The 23,491-nt window shown below is 35.4% G+C and overlaps 1 protein-coding gene across 3 annotated transcripts; it reads left to right on the forward strand.

Annotated features, from left to right (window-relative positions):
- The first annotated feature begins 745 nt into the window (after positions 1 to 745).
- On the forward strand, positions 746 to 22,249 carry LOC112504879 (villin-4-like). 3 transcript variants are annotated; one of them, XR_003068291.1, is made up of 24 exons: positions 746 to 925; positions 2,662 to 2,787; positions 3,094 to 3,193; positions 7,166 to 7,234; positions 7,392 to 7,628; positions 7,713 to 7,890; positions 7,969 to 8,101; positions 9,098 to 9,260; positions 9,346 to 9,493; positions 9,634 to 9,734; positions 10,467 to 10,622; positions 15,165 to 15,233; positions 15,329 to 15,397; positions 15,526 to 15,663; positions 17,332 to 17,460; positions 17,943 to 18,090; positions 18,206 to 18,216; positions 18,438 to 18,578; positions 18,908 to 19,033; positions 19,147 to 19,215; positions 20,425 to 20,756; positions 20,950 to 21,149; positions 21,243 to 21,383; positions 21,870 to 22,249. XR_003068291.1 is itself a non-coding variant. In XM_025108837.1 (24 exons), exons 2-23 carry the CDS (start codon positions 2,732 to 2,734, stop codon positions 21,354 to 21,356), a joined length of 2,868 nt encoding a protein of 955 aa, XP_024964605.1. In that variant the 5' UTR covers positions 746 to 925; positions 2,662 to 2,731; the 3' UTR covers positions 21,357 to 21,383; positions 21,870 to 22,249. The 3 variants fall into 3 exon arrangements, 2 of the variants coding, with proteins under 2 accessions (XP_024964605.1, XP_024964610.1); XM_025108837.1 differs by having other exon boundaries at positions 20,444 to 20,756; XM_025108842.1 differs by having other exon boundaries at positions 9,634 to 9,659; positions 20,444 to 20,756.
- The last annotated feature ends 1,242 nt before the right edge of the window (positions 22,250 to 23,491 follow it).

A 23,491-nucleotide genomic window follows, 5' to 3' on the forward strand; every position in this document is an offset into this window, starting at 1 on the left:
ATTGTGAATCAAATGCAAAAAAGACTCGATAATTCACTAAATCACCAACACCCACACTCTAGATTGGTGTCGACTTGAACCAAATTCAATAGCAAACAAGTTTGCTTATTATAGACTTGCTATCGAAAGGAGAAAGACTCGAGAGACCATAAATATCGATAAACATTATCTCATTTTAGTAACTATATATTTTATTTTTCTATACGTAAAGTTGGGAGTTTTTTTAGCCTGTTATACTTATAATTTTATTTAAACCAAGGGATTGTTTGACAGTTGTTGAATGATTTGATACCGAATAGTTAAATGGTTAGAATGATTAAGAAAATCTTATAATATAGTGTAAAATGAAATATAATTGTTTGGTAATTATTCAAAATGAAATTAGGGTTAAGGGAGATGCAAAATACAAAATATTCAGAGGGTTTTAGAACAATTAAGAGACAATTTTTGTTACCAAACGAGATTCACCCCTTAGCGATTCAGAGACCGTCTGTTAACGGGACTATTAAGAGTTAAACAAATAAACCGAATAATATTAAAAAGATAAAAATTTACAGTTTTTAATTTTCATATTTATTACCATAAAATATTGATTAGAAATGGTTTAAAATGAAATTAGGAAAATATTTGGGACAGTTTACAAGTCAAGCAAAGGTTTTATGTTGTAGAAACGGCGTAAGTAAAAATTGACAGTTGTTTCAGGGTCTCTTCCTTCGCTTTTTGAGCTTCCATTGCCATTAGTGATAAGCACGCCTGTCATTCATCATTCTCCCCAACTCCCCCCTTTTCCTCCTTCTCTCTTTTCTCTTCTTCCAGCTTCCGCCCACAACCTTCTATTCATTTTCTTTCTCAATTTTCCACATACGGATTGGATCTAAACATCCTTTTTTCGGATACCGAATTCGATCTTTTCTACTACGTCAAGGTAGGTGATGTTTCAATTAACCAAGATTTGCTTACCCTTCTTCCATTTCATCAAGTTGTTCAAGTTCGATGTTCAAGATTTTTGCTAAAATGATTGTTGTCTGTATCTGTGAACTGATCTGGATAATTCGAATGTTTTGATTTGATGTGATGATTGATGGTCTTGGTAGGAACTATTGAAGTTTTCCTCTTGGATTTTCCTCATAAGTATTAGATTTTAGATGTGCGTATCGAAAATGTTGGTATATAATTTGGGGAAATGTTGGTGGGTAGAACTTATAATGCTTTCGAGACTAGAAGTTAATGATTACAGTATGTGGTGCGATGAATTGTTATTATGTTGGGATGCTAAAGCGTTGATGTTTGTGGAAGTTTCGTGTAGGGTAGAGCTATATGTATAATTGTGGGAATTTTGGTTTTTGCATTTGTTTTCGGGCCTGCACATCTTCTTGTAAATCTGACGAAAATTGACTTATATATTTAAATTTTAAATGGACTTGTTATGTGCAATACAAGACCCCAGCGTTCTTAAAGTCTGCTGTAACTTGCTCATGATAGATGTAGAGAGGCCATGTAGATTTACTGAGAAGTGCTTAAGGTTTGTAGTCTTCTTGTGCCATTGATGGGGCAATAGCTGAATTGATATGTTAGTCAACTGTTGTCAAGTAAACGAAGAAAATTGGGGTGGGGGTGGGGGTGGGAAGAGATCGAATTCTGAGAATGCTTACTTGTCTGCTGGATAGCTTTATGGTCGTGAATGTAAGTTGTTGAAACAAGGATATGGTTTACCATTAAGGTTTATTTCACAAATCCATCGTGTTGATACAGAGTTATCTTTTTGGATTTGTCATTGTGCTTAACAACAATAACTTGACCAATTCTGTTGGAGGGGCAATTGGAGGGTGTAAGTGAATTTTCATACCTAAAGAATATAGAATCTGATGCATAAAAGCAGCCTCCAAAGCATATTCGAGAAACATGGTTCTTGATTCTCACAGCTGAATTTTTTCATGAACTTTACCATAATAGACTTTGGTAGATTATCATAATACACCTTATTGCAGGAAGCTCACTTGTGGTTTGTCAAGATGTCAGATTGACATTGAACTGATATGATATTTAAAAATTAGAGCTGTAAAGTCCTTCAAAGAAATTAGCAATACACATTCTGGTAATCTAATATAGTCACTAGAAACATAATATCGGTGCGAAAGGAATCCATTTGTTGTAGTCTTGTAGAAAAGAAAATTACCTGAAAACATTTGCAGATGCTAAATTCCTGCAAGTAGACTGCGCACTAGGTAGTACCTCACTAGATGAAGGCACGACCTCAAATATCATGAACAAAAAGGGGCGCAACATCCTAAATACTATATGCATATGTGCATAACTAGATATGTGCATTGCTTCTCTGGTCTTGACTACTAGGCAGTAGTTCAAACATTATAAAAACTTCCTATTTCGATTCAATGGGGTTCACTTAGAATCGATATGACTGATTGGGCCTTCTTTTAGATCTTGCATTTGTTATATTTCTTCCTCTCCTGAAGGTGTTTTCTTTTACTTTTTAAGTTATATTATACTCGTTTTTGCTCTTTTTGGTTATGAAATCATCATGAACATCAAAGATCAAACTTATGTGTATCCCATACCAAATGCCTGTAAATTAGTACTTTTACACTTCTGTTTACCTTGTCAATTTCTAAACCTCAATTGACCTTCTAATACACATTTCAGGCTCTTCTTGGTACTCCATACCAGTTTCAGGCTGTGGCTTTAGAAAGCCACGTACTGAAGTAAAAACACTATGTCTGTTTCTATGAGAGATTTGGATCCAGCCTTTCAAGGAGCTGGACAAAAAGCGTATCCTTTGTCTTCTGATGTATCATGTTATAATTTTATTCTACTGGGAATCTTTCATTGCCTTTATGGCATTATATGATAATATAAATATAGTTAATTTCATCTCATTGCATCTTATATTCTATTTTGTCTCATGTAAATGATGGGAGCTACATAACATGGAATTGATTGAGAAGGGGATACAAAGATATCTTAAAAATTATCAACTATAACTTTTTCATATATGGGTGATTATATGTTCCATGATGTAATTTTTTCTAGTCATCATGATTGTTCTCCCTTTTTTCTTTCCTGAACAATTTATAGAGGAATTGAAGTGTGGCGCATTGAGAACTTTAAGCCAGTGGTCGTTCCACAGTCTTCTTATGGCAAATTCTTTACAGGGGATTCCTATGTTATTTTGAAGGTTTGTTCTCTAATATTAATAGAGTTGCATATTTGCCCTTTGTTACTTTCTTGAGTCTTTCTATATTATTGTTCTGTGGAAAAGATTAACTTATTCATAATTGCAGCTTATGATGTTAGTTATCTACTCTTGATATTTTGTTTCTCACCTATGGGGTTGTACTATATGCGTTTTTTATTCATTTTATTGTGAAGTGCTCATACTTAAAATACGTATCGTAAATCAAGAGTCTAGTATTGTTAGTAAAGTTGTTAGAATGCAGTAATCATCAACGTGTTATTTAATCGCCCTTCTTGAGTGGGACTAAACATATGGCATCTAGAATGATCTCATCTTTAAACATCCCCATGATTTAAGCGATACCACTAAATACTAATTATCCTCTTTACTAAGCTGAAAAGTTGTGACTTGTTAAGACGGAGTGCCCTGCAATTCACAAAGTTCCTATTAAAACTTGCAGATTCTGAACAAATAAATATTCCCTGCTGCTTCATACTTTCTAAGCACCATGAATTTGTGAGAAATCTGTAATGTTGAATGCAGTTATAGTGCCTTTGCACTCTTGAAGGATTTTAAAGTTCAGAGGTTAAGTATTTATAGATGTACATCACATCATAGGGAACAATGGGTTCAAGTTATGTTACACTGACTTGCCATCTTAAGGGGGTTGTAATTTTGTCTTAAAATTTTTAGTAAATTACAAAAAATTGTCCCTGATGTTTGGTGAAACTCTGACTAATGTAACCAACGATTAGAAATTAGAAAAAACGTCATCAAAGTTTGCATTTTCGTTGCACTTTTGGTCCATGGCTGTTAGCACCATTAACTGCTACCGTTAGGTTAGGGGCATTTTCGTCTTTTATTTTTTTTTATTAGAAAATAGTGTACAAGTATTTAGAGCTATGTACAAGTTATGAAAGCATTTCAAACAAAATCCTAAGACAAAACAAAGAACTAAACGCAACCCCCCTCTTAAAACACACACACACCATCGCTCCTTCCTCCCCACACCCACCAGTGACCGGTTTCCCCCAATCGCTGATGACTGCAACTCCCGCCCTCCTCCACCCCTGTCTACCCGCCTCAAAACTCAAAACCCATCTCTCTTCCTCTTCCTTGGACAGCCTTGTGTAACAAACCTAAGTAAGGAGTGCTAGCCTCAAATGGGGAATGGATCAGTAGTGTTGCGGGGGGAAGTAAATAGGGGACAAGGGGGATTAGGGGGAAGAAGGAGAAGAGGAGGTGGAGCAGAGGGGAAAAGGAGCACGACGGTCACGGTGCTGGAGGTAGATGGCAGACAGAGGTGTAGCCAAAAGGGGGACAGGCTGGTGCCAAGCCATCCCCAATACATGTCCAACCCCATTAGAGCATCTCCAACAGATTCTCCAAAATATCTCCAAAATGGAGAATTAAAACTCAAAATCTCTAAAAAGAATTACATTCATTCATCTCCAACAGATTCTCTATTTTGGAGACTAAAACATTAATTACATTATAAAAATAATTTGTACATGTAATAAAATATTATTTCTCTCTCATAAACATTTAACATCAAGGTTAGCTATTGGTGGAATATAATAAAGAATGTTCCTCTCTCATGGTAATCATTTTTGGGGAATTCTCCAAGTTTGGAGAAATTCACTCTCTCTCATGCTTTCTCCATTTTGGAGAATCTGTTGGAGCAAAAATATTCCCCAAATATCCATTTTCTTCATTTTGGAAAATCTTTTGGAGATGCTCTTAGCCTTGTTTTATAAAAAAATTTAATATTGAAAAAAGAGGCTCAAGCCCCACATATATCACAACATGTAAGTTAATTATTAGTATTTAGTAATTTTTGGTTTTTTGTTAGCAAATGATACAACTTTAAAAGAAACTTAACTGTTTAAAGCCTAATTAATTAAATATATTTGATTTCTTTGTAGATTGGTTGGACCGTAAGTGTGATGATTTACATCAACCAAATAGGGCAATGGCTCGAATATAATAATGTAAATACAATTATAACTAATGTGAAATGTCTAGTTGTTAAAAAAATCCACACCCTAGTTTAATTGGATGTAATTGTTAATATTGAGATATTATAATTTGCTTTAGGTTTTCATATAACATACATGTAAATTGTAATTTCTTTGAATTTTTAAAAGGTGGAAATAGTTGAGTATATATTAAACTTGGACCACATCAACTTCATAAATCAAAATTCTATTTTAGTCTGGATGGTCACAATTTTTTTTTCTGTATACAATATTTAACGTTATCATTTAACAAAGTGTCAAAGTGTGACACTGAATGATCAGACCCCCCATCGAAAGATCCTGGCTCCGATGGCAGATGTGGTGGCCCGTTGTGGTCACAGGGACGAAGGGACGCAGCTGGATTAGGAAGGAGGGGTTGTGGTGGTGAAAATGTCGAAGGCCGGTGGCTGCAGTGCTTGTGGTGACTGGGTGGTTCACGGCTTCGAGGAGCAGCGAACCGCGGTGAAGAGAGTGCTTGTGGTCACAGTGGTGGTTGAGGAAGGAGAAGAGGAGATGGTTTGTTCTCTTGGTGGTGCAAGGAGAAGAGGAATACTGGCAATTGGGGGGATTTGCAGCGTTGCATATTGGGGTAGGGGATGAAGATGGGCTGGGGGGAGGGTGGTGGGTTGGGATGGTCACTGGTTCATGGGTTAGGTTTTTTTAAAATGCTTTTCCAAGTTGCAACTGTTTTTAAATAAATAATAGCAAAAAGACCAAAACGTTCCTCATTTAACTGCGGCTGCTAACGGCCATGGACCAAAAGTGCAACAAAGTGAAACCTTGATGACGTTTTTTGCAATTTCCAATCATTGACAATATTTGTAATTTACTCTAAATTTTTTGAGCTAATGAGTTTTGCAATTGAGACAAATAACTATAAACTTTCCTAAGGTTGACATTTCTTATGCAATAATGGTATTGCAACTACGTTTATGACACTTCTTTTTTCATTTTTCCTTTTTCTTCTGAAAAGGTTCTCTTTGTGATCAACTTTTTCCATTTATAGATTTTTTATTCAAAATACATTCTTATTTCCACACAAAATATATCAGTACTTGTCTTAATTTGAACATTTTTAGGGTAAAACAGCTTTTCATGTATTCACTGATGAAATAATTCAACTATCAACAGTATATTAGTACGCAATCTATGAAAATGACAATAATTGACTAAATAAAATAACTTTTTACAAGTGTTCGACTATAGTCAAATGTCTAAATAGCCAATACACTTCTAAGATGCCAAAATGAGGATAAATTTGTGGACCAAAATTAATCCAATTAGTCATTCTTAATCAAGACAAGTGACCTGATAGGAATCGTAGCAATTAGTTGGACATCCCAAGTTGGAAATTGTTACAATATCATCAAGCTATATGTTGGTGTGCTTGAAGCCTCGAAACAAGAACATACAGAAAAGCAGAAAAGGTAAAGAAAACAAATAAAAACATCAGAGGAGAGAAAATAAATGAGAAGTGGTAATAAAATAGCCTTATCTACTCCATTTCACCAAATTTGAAACACAGTAAAGGAATGTGGTAGCCTGACATGTAAAAATCACATGATTACTTTTCTGGTAATGTGAGCTTAGATGAACATCCCAAAAGGGAAGCTGTATTTTATCGTAGGCCGGAAAGATAATTACTTCAATTAGGACACTTGGGCCATTTTCTACGACTATTTGTGCTTATTCATTTTGTTGAGGTCCAGACGGGCTTGACCAAGCTGTCAGGACTTACTCGGGACCACCTAAAGGTCCCGAGTTCCATGCGGCAGGTCAACTTGTGCGGCAAAAGGTTCACCTTCTTGGGTGTGGTTTGCTGGGTCATCTGAAAAGTCTTTCTGTTGAAATGTGTGGTTCATCTTGCATGGCTCAGTAAAATTTGTCTTTAGACAAGGTTCTATTTTTAGACTTCACATTGTTCTAAATAATGGATTTTATATTCCTTTTGCAGACTATTGCTTTGAAAAGTGGTGCCTTACGTCATGACATCCATTATTGGCTTGGCAAAGATACAAGTCAGGTGAGTTTTCACTTGTGGGATACAAGTTATATAACCAGTCACTATCTAACATCACATCTTCTTTTTCAAAATGTAATCCTGATTCTTGATCCAATTGAATTTGATGATATGTTGAACCACCCCCCTTCAATTCCACATGCCAATTATTTGGTTACAGGATGAAGCGGGAGCAGCAGCCCTGAAGACGGTTGAGCTTGATGCAGCTCTTGGAGGACGTGCTGTTCAGTATCGTGAAGTACAAGGACATGAGACAGAGAGGTTCCTTTCTTACTTTAAACCATGCATTATACCTCAAGAAGGTGGAATTGCATCTGGTTTCAAGCATGCTGAACCTGAGGAGCACAAGAACCGTATGTTTACTTGCCAAGGAAAGCATGTAGTTCATGTAAAAGAGGCAAGTTTGTGTTCTTAATGCTCCATCATTACAGATTGTCAGTATGGATTTTCATGGTATCTCAATTTACTTTGTTGGAGGCAGGTTCCTTTTGCTAGATCCTCACTCAATCATGATGACATTTTTATCTTGGATACCGCGAATAAGATATTCCAGTTTAATGGTTCCAATTCATGTATTCAAGAAAGGGCTAAAGCACTAGAGGTTGTGCAGCATATCAAAGATACTTATCATGATGGGAAGTGTGACATAGCTACTGTTGGTAAGTGGATATTATATTGCTACTTCAAATCTCCATGGTCTTCACAATTGAAGTCTTATTTCTGGTTTTCCTGGATAGAGGATGGAAAATTGATGTCTGATGCTGAAACTGGAGAGTTCTGGGGTTTCTTTGGTGGCTTTGCTCCACTTCCGAGAAAAACGGCGACAGATGATGCCAAAAATGCCGATGCTCTTCCCACTCAGCTCTTCTGGTAATGTGCTCTCACCATTTTGAGTCTGCCTTTGCATACTGCTTATACATGCATGTATTATAATGAGCTAGATGGGAAGAGTAAGATGCCAAGTTTAATGGTACCAGAAGATTGGGAGAAGACAAAAGCCATTATGGATGCAACAATTAGGAATTATAACAAACTACAAAGGAGAGGTGATTGCTGATGTTTTCTGGAGTTGGTTTTTTAGAAATTGTAACAAACTACTAAGGAGAGGTGACTGCACCAAGGGCCAGGTTTTGCATCACCTTAAGGATGTCCCCTTGGTTAATCGGCATTGATGTCAGGAATGTTCTACGGCTTATCATCAACAAAATGATTTTCATGACTTCATGAGCTTGTGTAGGTCTAGTTCTCCACCAATAATGAAAACTATCATCAATATAACAAATATCTTACCGGTGCTCCTAGTTATATAATTTGGGAGAACAAAAAAGAAAAGGATTGCTAAGGAAACTTTTTGTTCTTTGAAAAATGTGATTGCTTGACTCAGCTTTCTCAATCCTATTTTCTGCTGCATATGAAGTTTCTATCCCATTCCATTTAGAGCACGATTTTTTCAACCTGAAATGATCATATCCTCATATTGTCACAGTTTATTTCCCTTGTCTTGTCCTCTGACTATAAGATTAGTGTTTGGTGTTCTTTTGATATCAACATCTTCCTGATTACAGGCTATGTTTCTTATTCTGCTTGTGCATGCCCTTCTGGGTTCTCTTTGTTCTATGGCTACTTCTTTTAATCACATGAATGTTTTCATTTTGCTTATTTCCTTTAATGATTTTGCCACATATGTTTTTAGCATTCGAATCTAATGTGTGACTGAAAAAAAACTCTCATTTCATCATTCTATTAAATGAAATCATGAATGATAAACAAAGTTTAAAATTGTTAAAATTTCGAAGGATTTTGATCGGACGGTGAAATTTGATGGAATATATAGCCTTTTTTTGACAATTTGTTGTTGTATTCAAGTGTCGAGAAGGGGCAGGTTGAACTTGTTGCTGCTGATTCCTTGAAAAAGGAGTTGCTAGATACGAGTAAATGCTATCTTCTGGATTGTGGGGCAGAAATTTATGTATGGATGGGGAGAGGTACTTCTCTTGATGAAAGAAAAGCTGCAAGTGGAGCTGCAGAAGTATAATTTCAGGCTTTCATTCTTCTCATGCTTCTTACACTGATATAGATCGTCTTCACATAATGTTGTTGACCTCAACTTGTAGGAATATCTTCGTAGCCAGGATAGGCTAAAATCTCATATAATACGCGTGATTGAGAATTTTGAGACGGTAACTTTTCGATCAAAATTTGAGGCCTGGCCTCAATCAACTGAGGTGGCAGTCTCTGAGGATGGTAGAGGCAAGGTGGCCGGTTAGTTATTATATGCTACACTTGCTCTGCAATATTTATAAAAATCAATTTGATGGAGTATTTTTTATGAGTGTAACTGTGATTTTTCCTGACAAGTTTTGTGAGTGATTAACGCTGTCTCTTATTTGTTTGTCTTTTAGCACTTCTAAAGCGCCAAGGGGTCAATGTGAGGGGTCTACTTAAAGCTGCTCCTGCAAAGGAGGAACCTCAACCATATATTGATTGCACTGGACATTTGCAGGTAGTGGAAAAAGAACACATATTTCTTATGCTGTACTTTGTGTCTTGTTAATCGTCTAATTGCAAATTTACTTGCCCTAGTCATAAGAAATAACATATAGGAGGATAGATGATTTGCTGCCTCCATAAGATTTATGAACAGATATTAGTTATTGGTTTCCCTTTATCCAACTAGAAAGAAAGAAAATATAATTTCGAATTTTAATAAGCTTCCCGTCTATCTGCTATGTTATGGCTATGAAAAGTGATAAGGCATGGCCTGAAAATGTGATGGGCTATTTCATCTTCCATATTCAATTGGGAGCGCCAGAAATATAATAGATTTGAGATTTTTCTTTAGGGCCTCTTCTACCTTGATGTTATGAATTTGGTAAATGTGCTGTTAGAACACATATCCTATATTCTGAGTTGTTTCTCATGCAAATCTTTTTTCTAAAGTATATAATATTGACATACAGAAAATGTAATAAATAAACTCACACACCCTCTTCACCTTCGGTGAGGTTTGAACCCCTGACCTCCTAGGAGGACAAAGGCTCACATACCGCTAGCCCAAAGGCCCTTTGGTTTCTCATGCAAGTCATCTGGGCCACATTTTCAGTTTGTCATATCCCAGTGAATATGTAGCCTTATTCTTGTTTTCATCCCAGAAAAGGAGAAGAATTTACATAATGAACCTGAAGTTAGTGCTCCATCGTTTTCTATTGATGTATTCACCAACATGGTTGCACAGGTTTGGCGTGTAAATGGTCAAGATAAGACCCTTCTTTCAGTCCCTGATCAGTCAAAGTTTTATAGTGGAGAATGCTATATCTTCCAGTATACATGTCCTGGAGAAGATCAAGATGAATGCCTTGTAGGGACATGGTTTGGAAAGCAAAGTGTTGAGGTATTTCTTTTTGCAATCAAATTTTTATGATTTTCGCTGAATTTCATATATCATGGTTTATCTAACACCATCGGAACTCAAGCATCATATATTGTCGATGTATACAAAAAGCATCAGCTACAATGCAAACAGCTGACACAACACAAGAACCTCTATCTAAATTTGCATATAATTAAGAACTTTGCTTGAACCGTTACTAGATGACTCAGATGACAAGGCTGGGTCAGATTGGGTTGATATGGGTAAATGGTCAAATGTGAAAGTTGATATGGGTTGTTTCTTGTAGATGGGTTGAAGACGTATTGGTCAATTAGGCAGGTTTGGGGTGTGTCAATCTGTTAACCTTTCATTTTCCCTTTGTTTTTTGTTTTCGCAAATTCAACTATCAGGATGTGATCATAAGTGAAACTTTGAAATTTGTAGTCTCACATAAAATGAAACTAGATATGGAGCCAAAATAATTCTTAACACGTTCCGACAGAAACCAAAAATTGAAATAGATTAAAAGAACCTAATAATTTTCCATATTGTAGTTTCAATAAAATGCAAAATTGTTGTTCTGTGTAGTTAGGTTGGATCAATATCTGACCTACACATCCCCGATTATATTCCTCTTCTTTCCTAAATGCGAGGAGTAAATATAAGAATATATATATATATATTAGACATCAATTGAAGAAAGAGACTTATGAATATTGGATAGTTATGAGTTGGGTACAGTGAAAAAACATTAGTTCTATGTAGTAATATTAATTCATTTTCATTATTATCAAATAATTCTCTAAAATGTACCGATGTTGATGATTGTAACATCCCTGAGCACAATTTATAGAGCATGCATAATCCTTTATATTTATGTACATATATATAAATATATACATTATAGAGCCTTGGAGAGTTGACAAAAGTTTACAACATACAATATACAAAAATACAAGATCAAGTAATAAATAATGTCTCCAAGGTGCCACTATAAAAGAAACATGCTCAACTCTCAATCCCATCCCCATCATAACTGCTACTAACCTGTCGTGCATAGAAAAAGAAAGACGCCGAGCAACGTGCACAGTGAACGGATTAAAGATAGACCCAGTAAACCTTAAATTGGACTTAAATAAAACAAACAGCAGAAGTAAATTGTATAATCAAAATCAAGACTCAGTTGGTATGTAATTCAAATGGACACATAACAATATGGAGCTAATATATGCCTGACGGCAAAATCAAGAATCACACAATCCAAATTGCATCACAAAGACGTGTTGTCTGATGGACTGTCAAATCCGCTCGAATGGTTGGGGGTAGAGGTGCGCGGACACACGACTATCTAGTCCCCTCCGTGACATGTTCACGGCCTGAAATATGCGTAAACTAATTCTAGGATCGATCCATACGCTCTCTGAATGACCGGTACTAGACCAGGTCCACTTAAGGAACCTAATCAGAGTGAGGATGCCATGATAGTATAGCCACCATGGAAGCAATCCCTACTATGGTGCCCCATTGGTCAGGTGTTCTGCAAATGATCAACAAAAGGGGCCACCACTGAGTGTGGCAATCACATAATAATTCAATGTTCAACAAATAATCAAGTTCATCGAATCCATAATCGTAAGAAATCAAGTATTTCAAATAAACATCAAACGGGAAGACATGATAACAGATAAAATCCGAAATAAATAACTAATAATGAAACTTAAATCAAGAAAGGATACCAAACAAACCACAATGAAATCCAAGACAACCTCATAACAATTGGGATTGATCATAAGCAATTTCGTATTGACACCTATCTTGTTAGTATATTGTGGTGTACCACGACCACGGATTAGATAACCACTTCAATATGTTATCCACGAGTCAGAATTACAGAAATCCGTACTTGATAGATGAGGACACCGTACAACTCGAGATGTGTGGTGACCTTTGTCAATTTCAAGGATCCTATATATAATAACAAAGGATTCGGAATTACATTACTATCGTACAAAAAAACATATATGACCCTTATGCCTTGTTATTGACCCTATACTAACCCTACATAGGTTAGACAAGGTTTAGGATCATATTGAAAAGAGTTACATAAAGGACATGCCTTTAGGCACGACATACACAACCAAAGCGGCTTATACCCCTGCACTCTGGACAGCTTTGTACCAACTTAACTTGGAAGCTGTTCTTACTCCTAGAGGCTAAATAAGCATTCTGGGTCTAAACGAAAGTTGAAGATATGACTCTTATGGTTCCAATCACTTTGGAATTAACTCATTTAGAGCAATGACCGATTTTATAGGAATTTTACAAAAAACAGTGTGCAAATCCCCTTTTTTTCACAGTACCAGCTTTGGAAATACACTGTTTCGAGCCCTCTAGAGCCACAATTAGGTCTTGGTGTGAACTACAAAGTTGTAGTAGACACAGAGCTTTCCATCCATGCATAATACACCTCAAATGCAGCAACCAGTGATTTTATACGAATTTTATAAACGAACAACACTTTCTGCCAGATTCCAACAGCAAGAAATTCTAACAATTGCTAACCAAACTACTTTGTAACTTGATTAGTCATTGTTTCTTAGCTTAATTTAGGACCACACCTGCAAATAGCATATTAAGATAAGTTTTTTGAAACAAAAACATAGTCATACCTTCTATTGATTTATTCTAAACACAAAAATGGCTTCAATTCTTCAAAAGATCAAAGATTTGTCATTGCATGAAGGGATTCCTAGAGGTTTTAGGGTTGGGATTAAAAGAGAGAAAAGAGAGGGTTTTTAGAATAGAGAGAGAGTAATTGATCTGAAAATGAGGGTTTTTAATTCATAAATCATATATATATTTATTGGGAAAAAATTACTTTATAAACCCCCAACTTTGGCTTTATTAAAAACCAGCCCCTATATGACAATTTCACTACATTTTTGGTCCTAAACTATGGATTAGCTTGTACAACCTTGGTCCTTATTTACCATTTTACTTTTCATTTTTAGGACAAGGTACAAGACACTACAAGCTATTGTACAAGCGATTAGTGCATAAATAATTTATAATGGAACACGTAAACGGTTATAAGGAAAATCAGGTATTATAATGGTATCAAAACCAATATATTAAATGAATGGCAAAGACACATGGGCAAAGGTTGAGAAAATGGCAGTTTTTGTAAGATTATTAGGAGCAAGGCATTAACGAATTCTATCAGGTCTACATGAAAGGCATTAGCTCGTTGTAATCTTTTGACTGATTTCAACCCACAACAATTTTTTTTGGGATCAACCACCCAACCCTTTGGATTGAGGTTTAGACTGGGAAAATTTGAAACCTTTGATGGTAATTGCCACCTCTAATTTTTGCAATTCACGTGTCCTTTCTTTTCCTGAACATTAAGTTCATCTTCAACGGCTAGCATTTTGCTGTAATGATAGGAGAATGGAATGAACTAAATATTAGTGATAGAAAAGGACATTTGTTATAAAAGGGATAACAAGTCTCAAAGCTCAATCAAAGTCGTTATTTATGAAAATTGGGGGTACTGCTCAATGGGAAATTCTGAATGCTCTCATATATCTTGGATTTCAACTCTCTGCAGGCAACTCCTTGGTGTTATTATCTGGATATCAAATCATTAAAAGTTAGCAAAAACATCATTTGAACTCAGAACTCCCAGTTTACCACACATTTGAACTCTAAAAGTTCATTAAACATAATTACCAAGGTAACCGTATTCAGTAGTATCAGCATCATCTTATCCATTAACTTTATAGTTTCTATGATGCTCTGCATCTGGGCTGTTCTCTAACATGATAGTTCAGCAAAGAAGACTCTATTGAAAGGGTATATTGAGGTTTATTCAGACACTGGTTCATAATAATATATTAACATCATAGATTACATTTAACAGTGAAACGTAAGTTATGGATTTCATCTTTTATCTTAAAACCAAGTGATAGATATTGGAATATTTATTCATCCAAATGATACTCATGAAATCAGTTATGCCAACTTACATAATACTCTTATTGATGGAAATTTCAACCATCACTAGAAAAACGTTGCATGAAGTTGGTTTCTGCAGGAAAGATATTAGTGATTGACAAACTGTCTTTGTAAGTGATCTGAAAAAATGGAAGTTCCCTCATGTAGATATGGCTTAAACAACCTTAAAATGCACAAATATTTTGGTGTGGGTTTCTCAACAACTGAAACCATGAATTGCTTAAGCTATCAGGGAATAGGCAACCAAATTTCTTATCACCCTAATAATCACATGCCCTTTTCTAGGATGTGTTGGGTATGACTACTTTTTCTATATATGTGAATTGTGTGTTCCATCCCCAGCATCTGGATAAGCCTGATACTCGTTAGTATAATCATTACCTACAAAACCATACAACATGAGACATATAGTTAAATATACACGGATCAATTAAAACAATCTGATAACGCCTGAAAGGTTGTGAGTCATTGTATCTTTGAGAGACTTGTGCATATATAATGGGTGTGTGTATATATAATTAATATTTAACCAAATATGTGTTGTAGGAAGACCGCAATTCAGCTACCTCACAGGCAAACAAGATGGTTGAGTCACTCAAGTTTCTGGCTTCTCAGGTTGATTGCTTCACCTGATCATCAATTTAGTATCATGTTCTGTTATTAATCTTGTGATGTATTTGTACTAATAATTTGGTTTCATGGATTTTTAGTTGCAAATTTATGAAGGAAGCGAACCTATCCTTTTCTTTGCAATCTTTCAGAGCTTTCTGGTTCTTAAGGTGTGCTTCAACTTAGATGCTGTAATATAGATCAAACATTAGAAATGAAGTCTTTGTTCTTCGTTTACAGTTCTGAATTTAGCTCTTGATGTCGATTGACATGAGTCATCAATTTATGAAATTCTCAGGGGGGTCTAAGTGATGGATACAAGAATTTCATATCAGGGAAGGAACTTCCTGATGAAACTTATAAAGAAGATGGGGTTGCACTATTTCGAGTTCAGGGATCTGGACCTGAAAATATGCAAGCAATCCAAGTTGAACCTGTAAGTTTATCATCAGTGTTGAACAAAACTTTTATTTTCATGTGTAAATTCAGGGGAATCTTCATTCTATTAGGATTTTAATGGCCTGAGCATTCACAATGATCAACGAGTGAAAGCTTTTTTTTAATCATCAGAAAGATAAAAGAAAATCTGCCCCATAGGTTGCATTTGTTATTGTGAAAGGCAATACTCTCTCAGCCATAAACTAAATGTGCCTTTTAACTTTTGGTTTTGTGACTTTGTCTCAGTTTCTGTGAACTTTTGTTTTTTAATTAATTTTTATGCAACGTTTACACAAGGGTAATTTGAGAAATGTTCAATAAGAACTCAATTACGATTTTGTTTTGTTCTCATAATCATTAATTTTGGGCTGTCGAATGAGTGTTGTTGAAATCGAATTTCATATGTAAAAAGGTAATTTTTTTGGAAAGCTCTTACCACAACAGAGTTTTTAGATGTTTGGTAGCTAATATTTTAGTTCTAGTTCAATAATATACTAATAGCAGTTGTGACATTTTTACATATTGTTAGGCTTAAATTAGTTGTTGAAAGGTAGTTTTGGTATTTACATTTAACTAGAATAATTAGAGGGTTGGGGAATGTGTTAGGCATGCTTGTTTTCATACCATAGAGCATTTTGAGTGGGTGGGCATCATGAGGAGAGTTGTCTACCTCTTGAAAGGCATTCCTCATGGACTAAATAAGCACTGAATCATATGTAGAAATGGCATCAAATTCATGGTGTAGCATACAATTTGAGATACCTTTTCAGGAGTGTATGAAGAGATGAAGAATATAGATTGATGTGGAACATTTTATTCAGCGTATGGTCTCTGTAAAACCTAAGTTTTTTCTATGAATTGTGTTGGCAATAAATAGGGTGAAACTGGCCAATGTTTCGAATGTAGTGAAATCTATTAAAACCCTGGAGAGGAACACATAAAATTATATAGAAGTCCTGTTTGTTTAACAACCTCATCGTTGAAGTCACTCTTGAGAGAGACATTTTCTATGCATTCAGAGGATCAAGAGCAAATCATGAGCCACTGCAAGAGTGAAAGGGACTACCAGAAGGAAGCTCAACTAGGTTTTTGTCATCAACATAATCGATATTGTAGTCTGGGCGTACAGCTGCTATTGCCTGTTAGTTAAAATGAATCTATGGTTTTGTAATTTCAACAATATAGCATTTTGAGGGATAAAATGGACAATTATCCATATTCAGACATTTGTCAGTTTAAAAAAAAACAAGCAGTCTTATTGATTTTGATTTTAGACTTCAGCACCACCGCTTATCAATCAGAAGTGAAATAAGATTTCCGACTTCAGCACCTCTTAAAAAACAAACAACACCTTGGAGATATATTTGAGGGTGTAAAAGCAACGAAGGTAAAGGACTTGAGGTGGGAAAGTGGGGCATTCAAGTTATATTTAACATTTTCCGATGACGACAAATGGTGTGATGCTTGAAAAGTCAGATTACAACTTAGGGTAGGTAATTGCCACTTGGTCGCAGGGCCTGTTATCATTGTAATTGTGATCACGAGTTAAAACTATCTACATTGAAGTTGTTTCTTAATTCTTGCATATTTTTTAAAACTTGTTATTGATAAAGAAGTTTACGTTTCGACACCGGCGAATATTTCATTAAGTTTCTAATTTTCTCAGGTGGCTTCCTCGTTGAACTCCTCCTATTGTTACATACTACACCGTGATTCTTCTGTATTTTCATGGATCGGAAATCTTACAACTCCTGAAGTCCAGGAACTTGTTGAGAGGCAACTGGATGTGATAAAGGTTTGAAAATCTTGCCAAGGGACTCTTCTTATTTCAATGCATACTTGAGCTCTGCAGATTTGGACATCTATATACCTGAGACTTGTTTTTCTTTGGATATCATTTTGTGATTGAAACCACAATCATTCAAATTATTCTTTCTATTTATTTTTTCTGAAAACCCATTGCTATATGGAGAATATATATTAGGGGGTTAGCAAGCTTGAGAATAGGTCCATGGATATGTAGATTAATTTTACATCAGGATTATCACAAAATGTCAATGAAATTAGCACCTTATCAAATTAAAGGTGTGATGCAGACAACATATCACAGTAATGTATTCGAGATGGCGTATAAAATCTGTTTTATCTAATCTATAGATAGAGCATGAGCATATACATATGTAGATTGTTGTAATGTCTCGTCTATTTTCTGTTAACTTAATGTTCTTTTTGCAACAATTTAACATATGATTTACTTGTGATGCACGATACTTGCAGCCAAATATGCAGTCCAAATTACAAAAGGAGGGTTCGGAGTCTGAACAGTTTTGGGAAATTTTAGGTGGAAAATGTGAATACCCCAGTCAGAAGATTGCAAGAGATGCTGAAAGCGACCCTCATTTGTTCTCATGCACATTTTCAAAAGGTTGAAGCGACACCTCTTGTTTATTCTCCATCCAGATTGTTTTGTTACTTGCTAAAAATATACCAACTAATTCTTTCTCTTTCGTTGCTTGTTTCTGTCACTTGTGCTGCTTCAGGAGATCTGAAGGTGTGTAATTTTCCCTTTCTAGTTCACAACGGAACCTTAATTGAGGAGGCTGTGATTGACTTAGATTTAAGTCCTTCCCCAAGCTTACATGATTTTGGTCATCCATGGTGAATGTGTTCAAATTCACAAATGTTAAAACAAGTCATAGTGTAAACATGTATGTTTTAAACACTCTTTTTTGTAGCTTTTTGTTTAAAAGAAAGTGGTTGTTAATAATGCAGGTCACTGAGATATACAACTTCAACCAGGACGATTTGATGACGGAAGATATATTTATCCTTGATTGTCACTCAAGCATCTTTGTTTGGGTAGGGCAGCAGGTTGATCAGAAAATTAAAACAGAAGCATTAGTTATTGGGCAGGTATGATTCAACCACCACCTTTACATTCATTATTTTGTTTTTCAGCTAAAAGTTGCTGACTTTGCATATGGCCGTGTAAATGATACTCTTTATGATAACTGCTGCATTTCATTGTTTAGCCTGCTCCATTTAGTTTTGGTTCAAGGCTTGTTGCTATTTGATGATTTGTTGATGTTTGGACTAGAGAGACGGGCTACACAGCTCCTATATTTTACTTTGTAAATAATGTGCCTTTAATTCTTATTAAAAATAAACCTTTGCTGTCTGAAACCATCTTTTAGAAGTTAGAATATTTTGTAATTTACTCATTTGGGACTGCAATTTATCAGAAATTCCTGGAACGTGATTTTCTTCTCGAGAAATTATCTCTTGAAACTCCAATATATATCATAACTGAAGGAAGCGAGCCACAGTTCTTCACTCGATTCTTCACATGGGATTCATCCAAATCTGCAGTAAGTGGTCACCTTGCAATTATAAGTTGAAGTAATTATATAGTATTTAGACATCCACCGCAGGGTAAACCACCGCCTCTCAGGACGAGTTTAATTTGTTAATATGGCTGCAGATGCATGGAAACTCATTCCAGAGGAAGCTATCTATACTAAAAAATGGAGGTCGTCCAACCTTGAATAATGTAAGTCATGTTTTTGTTTCTTCCTCTAGCATGCAATTTTTTTTGTTAAGGTATAAGATTCCCTTTGTCCGTTTCCTGGATTGTTTCATTTATCTTATTATTCTCTCTGGCTGTCTAGGTTCATTGAGAGTTTCCGATAATTGTGCAGATTAGTTTCCGTATGCAATTATGCATAGTTGTTTAATAGTTCTTGTTATTAGGGTCTTCTAGTTGTCTTTTATATTTTTATTCTTGGCCCATGAGCCGACAACATATGCATTATTTATATGGGGTTTCCCTTAGTAATAGATGCGAATTCAAGACTTCTGTTGTGGTGTTGTCATTTCTATTTTGACCAATTCAGCAGCTTTTTTGGTTTTGATCTCTCTTGGTAGTGAAATTATGGACTTCCATCGCTATACCTTAAACTCATCGTGATATTTACAATTTCTTGTGAGATTTTGTTAGATCATGATATTTTACATTTTGATGGAAGGATTTCATCTGATGGTCACAATCTATTTTTCTCGTTATCATGAGGTTCTTCTCCTCTTCTGTTTGATGGAAACCTAGTTACACTTCTGTCTTGGACCCTAGCCATGCCGCTGCCTCCACTTCCGTTTTCAATGTGATGGAACCCTTCTGGTGTGCCGCTGCCCTCTTCCTGTTTACCTGTTGTAGTGCTTACTAATACATAAACCATCACCTATTTGTGGGTTTATAGCTGCCAGAAACACCATTGACCCAAAAGGAAATAATGATGACCCAAATAGGCTAATCATTGTATAGTTCTGTGTCAATTGTCTTTTTTTTTTTTTTTTTATTACTTTTTGCACTTCTATTTTTTTATGCTTTGGGTCATAATTGCCACCCCTAAAAGTCATGCCAGGATTCTTTTTAGTTACTTCATCTCTTTCAGGTTTCAAGTATTCTGCTACTTGCATCGATCTGTTCTCTTACAGCGGTCTATTGTTAAACTTTTTTATGTCGGATATATTTTATATTTTTGTGATTTCTATGCTTACAACGAGAATCGTTTCATACCTTGCATCAAAATTCTTCATAATGGGAAGTCCAAGAAATACTTTTAATTTTTATATTTCCATGTCTGCAAATTTCATCACTACTTAGGTGGCTTGTACTTCACTTATTGATTGTGTTGTTTCCACTGTTTTGCTGAAATTCATAATAGTGCTAAATGGTTCTTCCATTTTCTTTGCTTGTAATAAGATGCTTGTTATATTGTTAGAAACCAAAAAGGCGAACACCTGTATCACATGGAGGAAGGTCTGTAGCGACCGAAAAACCACAACGTTCGAGAAGTGTGTCTTTTAGCCCTGACAGAGTCCGTGTGAGAGGCAGATCTCCAGCCTTCAATGCTCTTGCTTCCACTTTTGAGAATGCAAATGCAAGGAATCTGTCAACTCCTCCTCCTCTCGTAAGGAAACCTTATCCAAAGTCCGGTGCTACCGATTCCGCTTCTCGGTCCACCGCTTTAGCATCTCTAACCGCTACTTTTGAACAACCTCCACGAGAACCTCTCATGCCTCGTTCTGTGAAACGTAAGATATCTTTCATCATATTATAAGTAAATCATGAAAACAGCCTCTCTATTCTTTGGTGGTTGAGGTCAGATCTGCGTACACCCTCCCCCCCGGAGACCCTACTCTCGAGTGGGATTCACTTTTGGTTTGGTAAATTACAAGTAAAATCAAGTAAAAGACTGAAACTTGTTATTATATTGCATGTATAAAGCGAGGCCCAAATCGCCACCAAAAACTGATTCGAACTCGAAAGAGAACTTGATGAGCAGTAAAATGGAAGCCCTAACGATACAGGAAGATGTTAAAGAAAATGAGGTTGAAGATGAGGAAGGGCTCACATTGTACCCATATGAACGCCTTACGACCGTGTCCACCAACCCTGCTGCCGATATTGATGTAACCAAGAGAGAGGTATTGTTTCTGAACAATTTCTACATCCCTTTTGAGCTGTTGTAAATATATAATTCTGTTTTCTTTATGTCATTGACAACTTGCTTTCTGTAGACATACCTGTCCTCTGCTGAGTTCAGGGATAAGTTTGGAATGACCAAAGAAGCTTTCTACAAGCTGCCAAAATGGAAGCAAAATAAACTGAAAATGGCACTTCAGCTGTTCTGAGTTCTATGCAGCCTAAATTACAAAATTGTATGCCTTTTCTTCTCTCTTATACGTTCCACTGTCGTTACATCTTTTTAGAGTCCCACATTGGCTAGATGCGGACCATCAAACCTACACACACACACACACGCATACACACATTATGGGTGAAGTTCAAATGAGAACCATAAATATTTTGAAAACCCGGGAACCAAACTATTTCATGTACTATTCATCATGAATATCATGCACTTTGAATATGAATATCATGTATCTTCATTATAAATATCTATTACGACATTCATCGTTAATAAAACATGAATAGTTGGTTTCAGGCTCAAAATATTTATGGTTGCGCCTATATTTATGTAGGAATCTCTCCTCTCTACAAGGGTTCCTTTTAGAGAGATTTAAAGGGGTTCCATATGTTTCCTGGTTCTTCCTTTTTTCTTTTAAATGATTGACATACGTAATTCATGGCTTATTCTAACCGCAGTTTTATTAAAAAAATATACATATATATATATTTTGCAGTGGGCGGTCCAGTTTTTCGTGTTTTAGTGTGATAGTGAGAGCATCGGTGCATTTTTAGCTGCTTCTGCTCTCAAGAAGCTGGTTTTACGGTGGATATGAGAGTTAGAGTGCAAATTTCGGTTAACTCTACTTTCGTCTTGTAGCTTTATTCGTCCTTCATTATTTATTTATTTTTGTGTCGTCGTTTTATTATCGTCACAGGGTGGGTGTGAGCTTGCATATTTTTGGTTTGTTGTTTGATTATTGATTTCTAAGTGAGGGGTATTATTAGAGTTTGCAGATGCAGACACTTTGTTAGATTGTATTCTACTCCCAAGGGTGGAGATGTGTACAGGACAAGTGAGTGTAAGTTAACAGTAAAATGTGTGTTTTTAACTGTATTTATTATTCCTTCTCCATATATGACCAAACTTGTAATAACTTTTATTATATTTTATAAAATATTTGGGGGTCTGTCTGTCAATTATCAAAATCTGTGGAATTTCAGATACTTGCACCAACAGTTGCCATTAGGTGTTTTTATTCTTATGGTATTTTAAGTAGGATAAATTGTATCAAAATTAAATGTATTTTGGATGCCGTTTATCAAACCCTTTTTTTAGTGTTTATCGGTAACAGTTACCGCCCTTCCTTATTTTTTTGGGTAACCCGGTAAGTGCTTATTAGGTATGAGTTTTTTTTATTATTTTATATTATTTTTATATTATAATAATTATTATTTTTTTATATTAATAGTGTCAAAAACATTTATTTTATAAGAATTCATTAATTAAAGTTAATTTAATTATTTTATAATTATTTATAATTTTTATTTATAAAAAATGGAATTCCATTCCATTCCATTCCAAATCAATAACCAAATACTTCAAAGATTCAAAATCCTTCCAACACGAAATCCTTTCACGAGATCCAAATTTCTCAAAACCATTCCATCAAACCAAACGCTTCTTTGGTCTTTCCATCTTTTAACCAGTAGACAAGGAGGTGGATGTCCTTAAAAAATAAATAGGAGGTCTGAGGTTTCGGATTTTAGGCACATGACAACATCATACTCTTTGTAGAATGAAACGTATTTTATTTTGAAGAAACTAATTTTAAAAGCTTCATTTGAGAAATTTACTACATCTTTAATATAATTAAGATAACATAATATGTTTTTAATGCATAATTTTTTTATTTGAAATGTTTATCGACAAGAATAATAACTTTCACTTATCTTATCGGGTAACATTTTTTGTCATCAAAATGAATTTTGGGTAAACATCTTTTACCTGATAAAAGTCTTCTCTCTTACTTACTGGTAAGATTCTTAAGGGGGCTGTTTATCAGATTTTTCATTAAGTCATGTATAGATAAATTTGTCTGTCTGGATAAATGGGTGTTGTTGTTTACTTTTTTTTATCTGAACCAACAGTCTGAATAACATAAATGACCAATTTACCCCCGAATATTAATTATTTGAACATAAAAACAAAAAAAATCATAAAGAGGCCGACGATGGATTGTCTCATATGGGAAAGAGGCGGTGCTTTAAATAAGTGGTAGTGGTGTCATTTTTGTGGCTAAATGTGGACAACATACCATTTCTATCTGTGCGATTAAATCATGTTCTGTGCAAATAA

Source organism: Cynara cardunculus (genome assembly GCF_001531365.2).
Source record: "Cynara cardunculus var. scolymus isolate 2C chromosome LG 2, CcrdV1, whole genome shotgun sequence".
Lineage (NCBI taxonomy): Eukaryota > Viridiplantae > Streptophyta > Magnoliopsida > Asterales > Asteraceae > Cynara > Cynara cardunculus.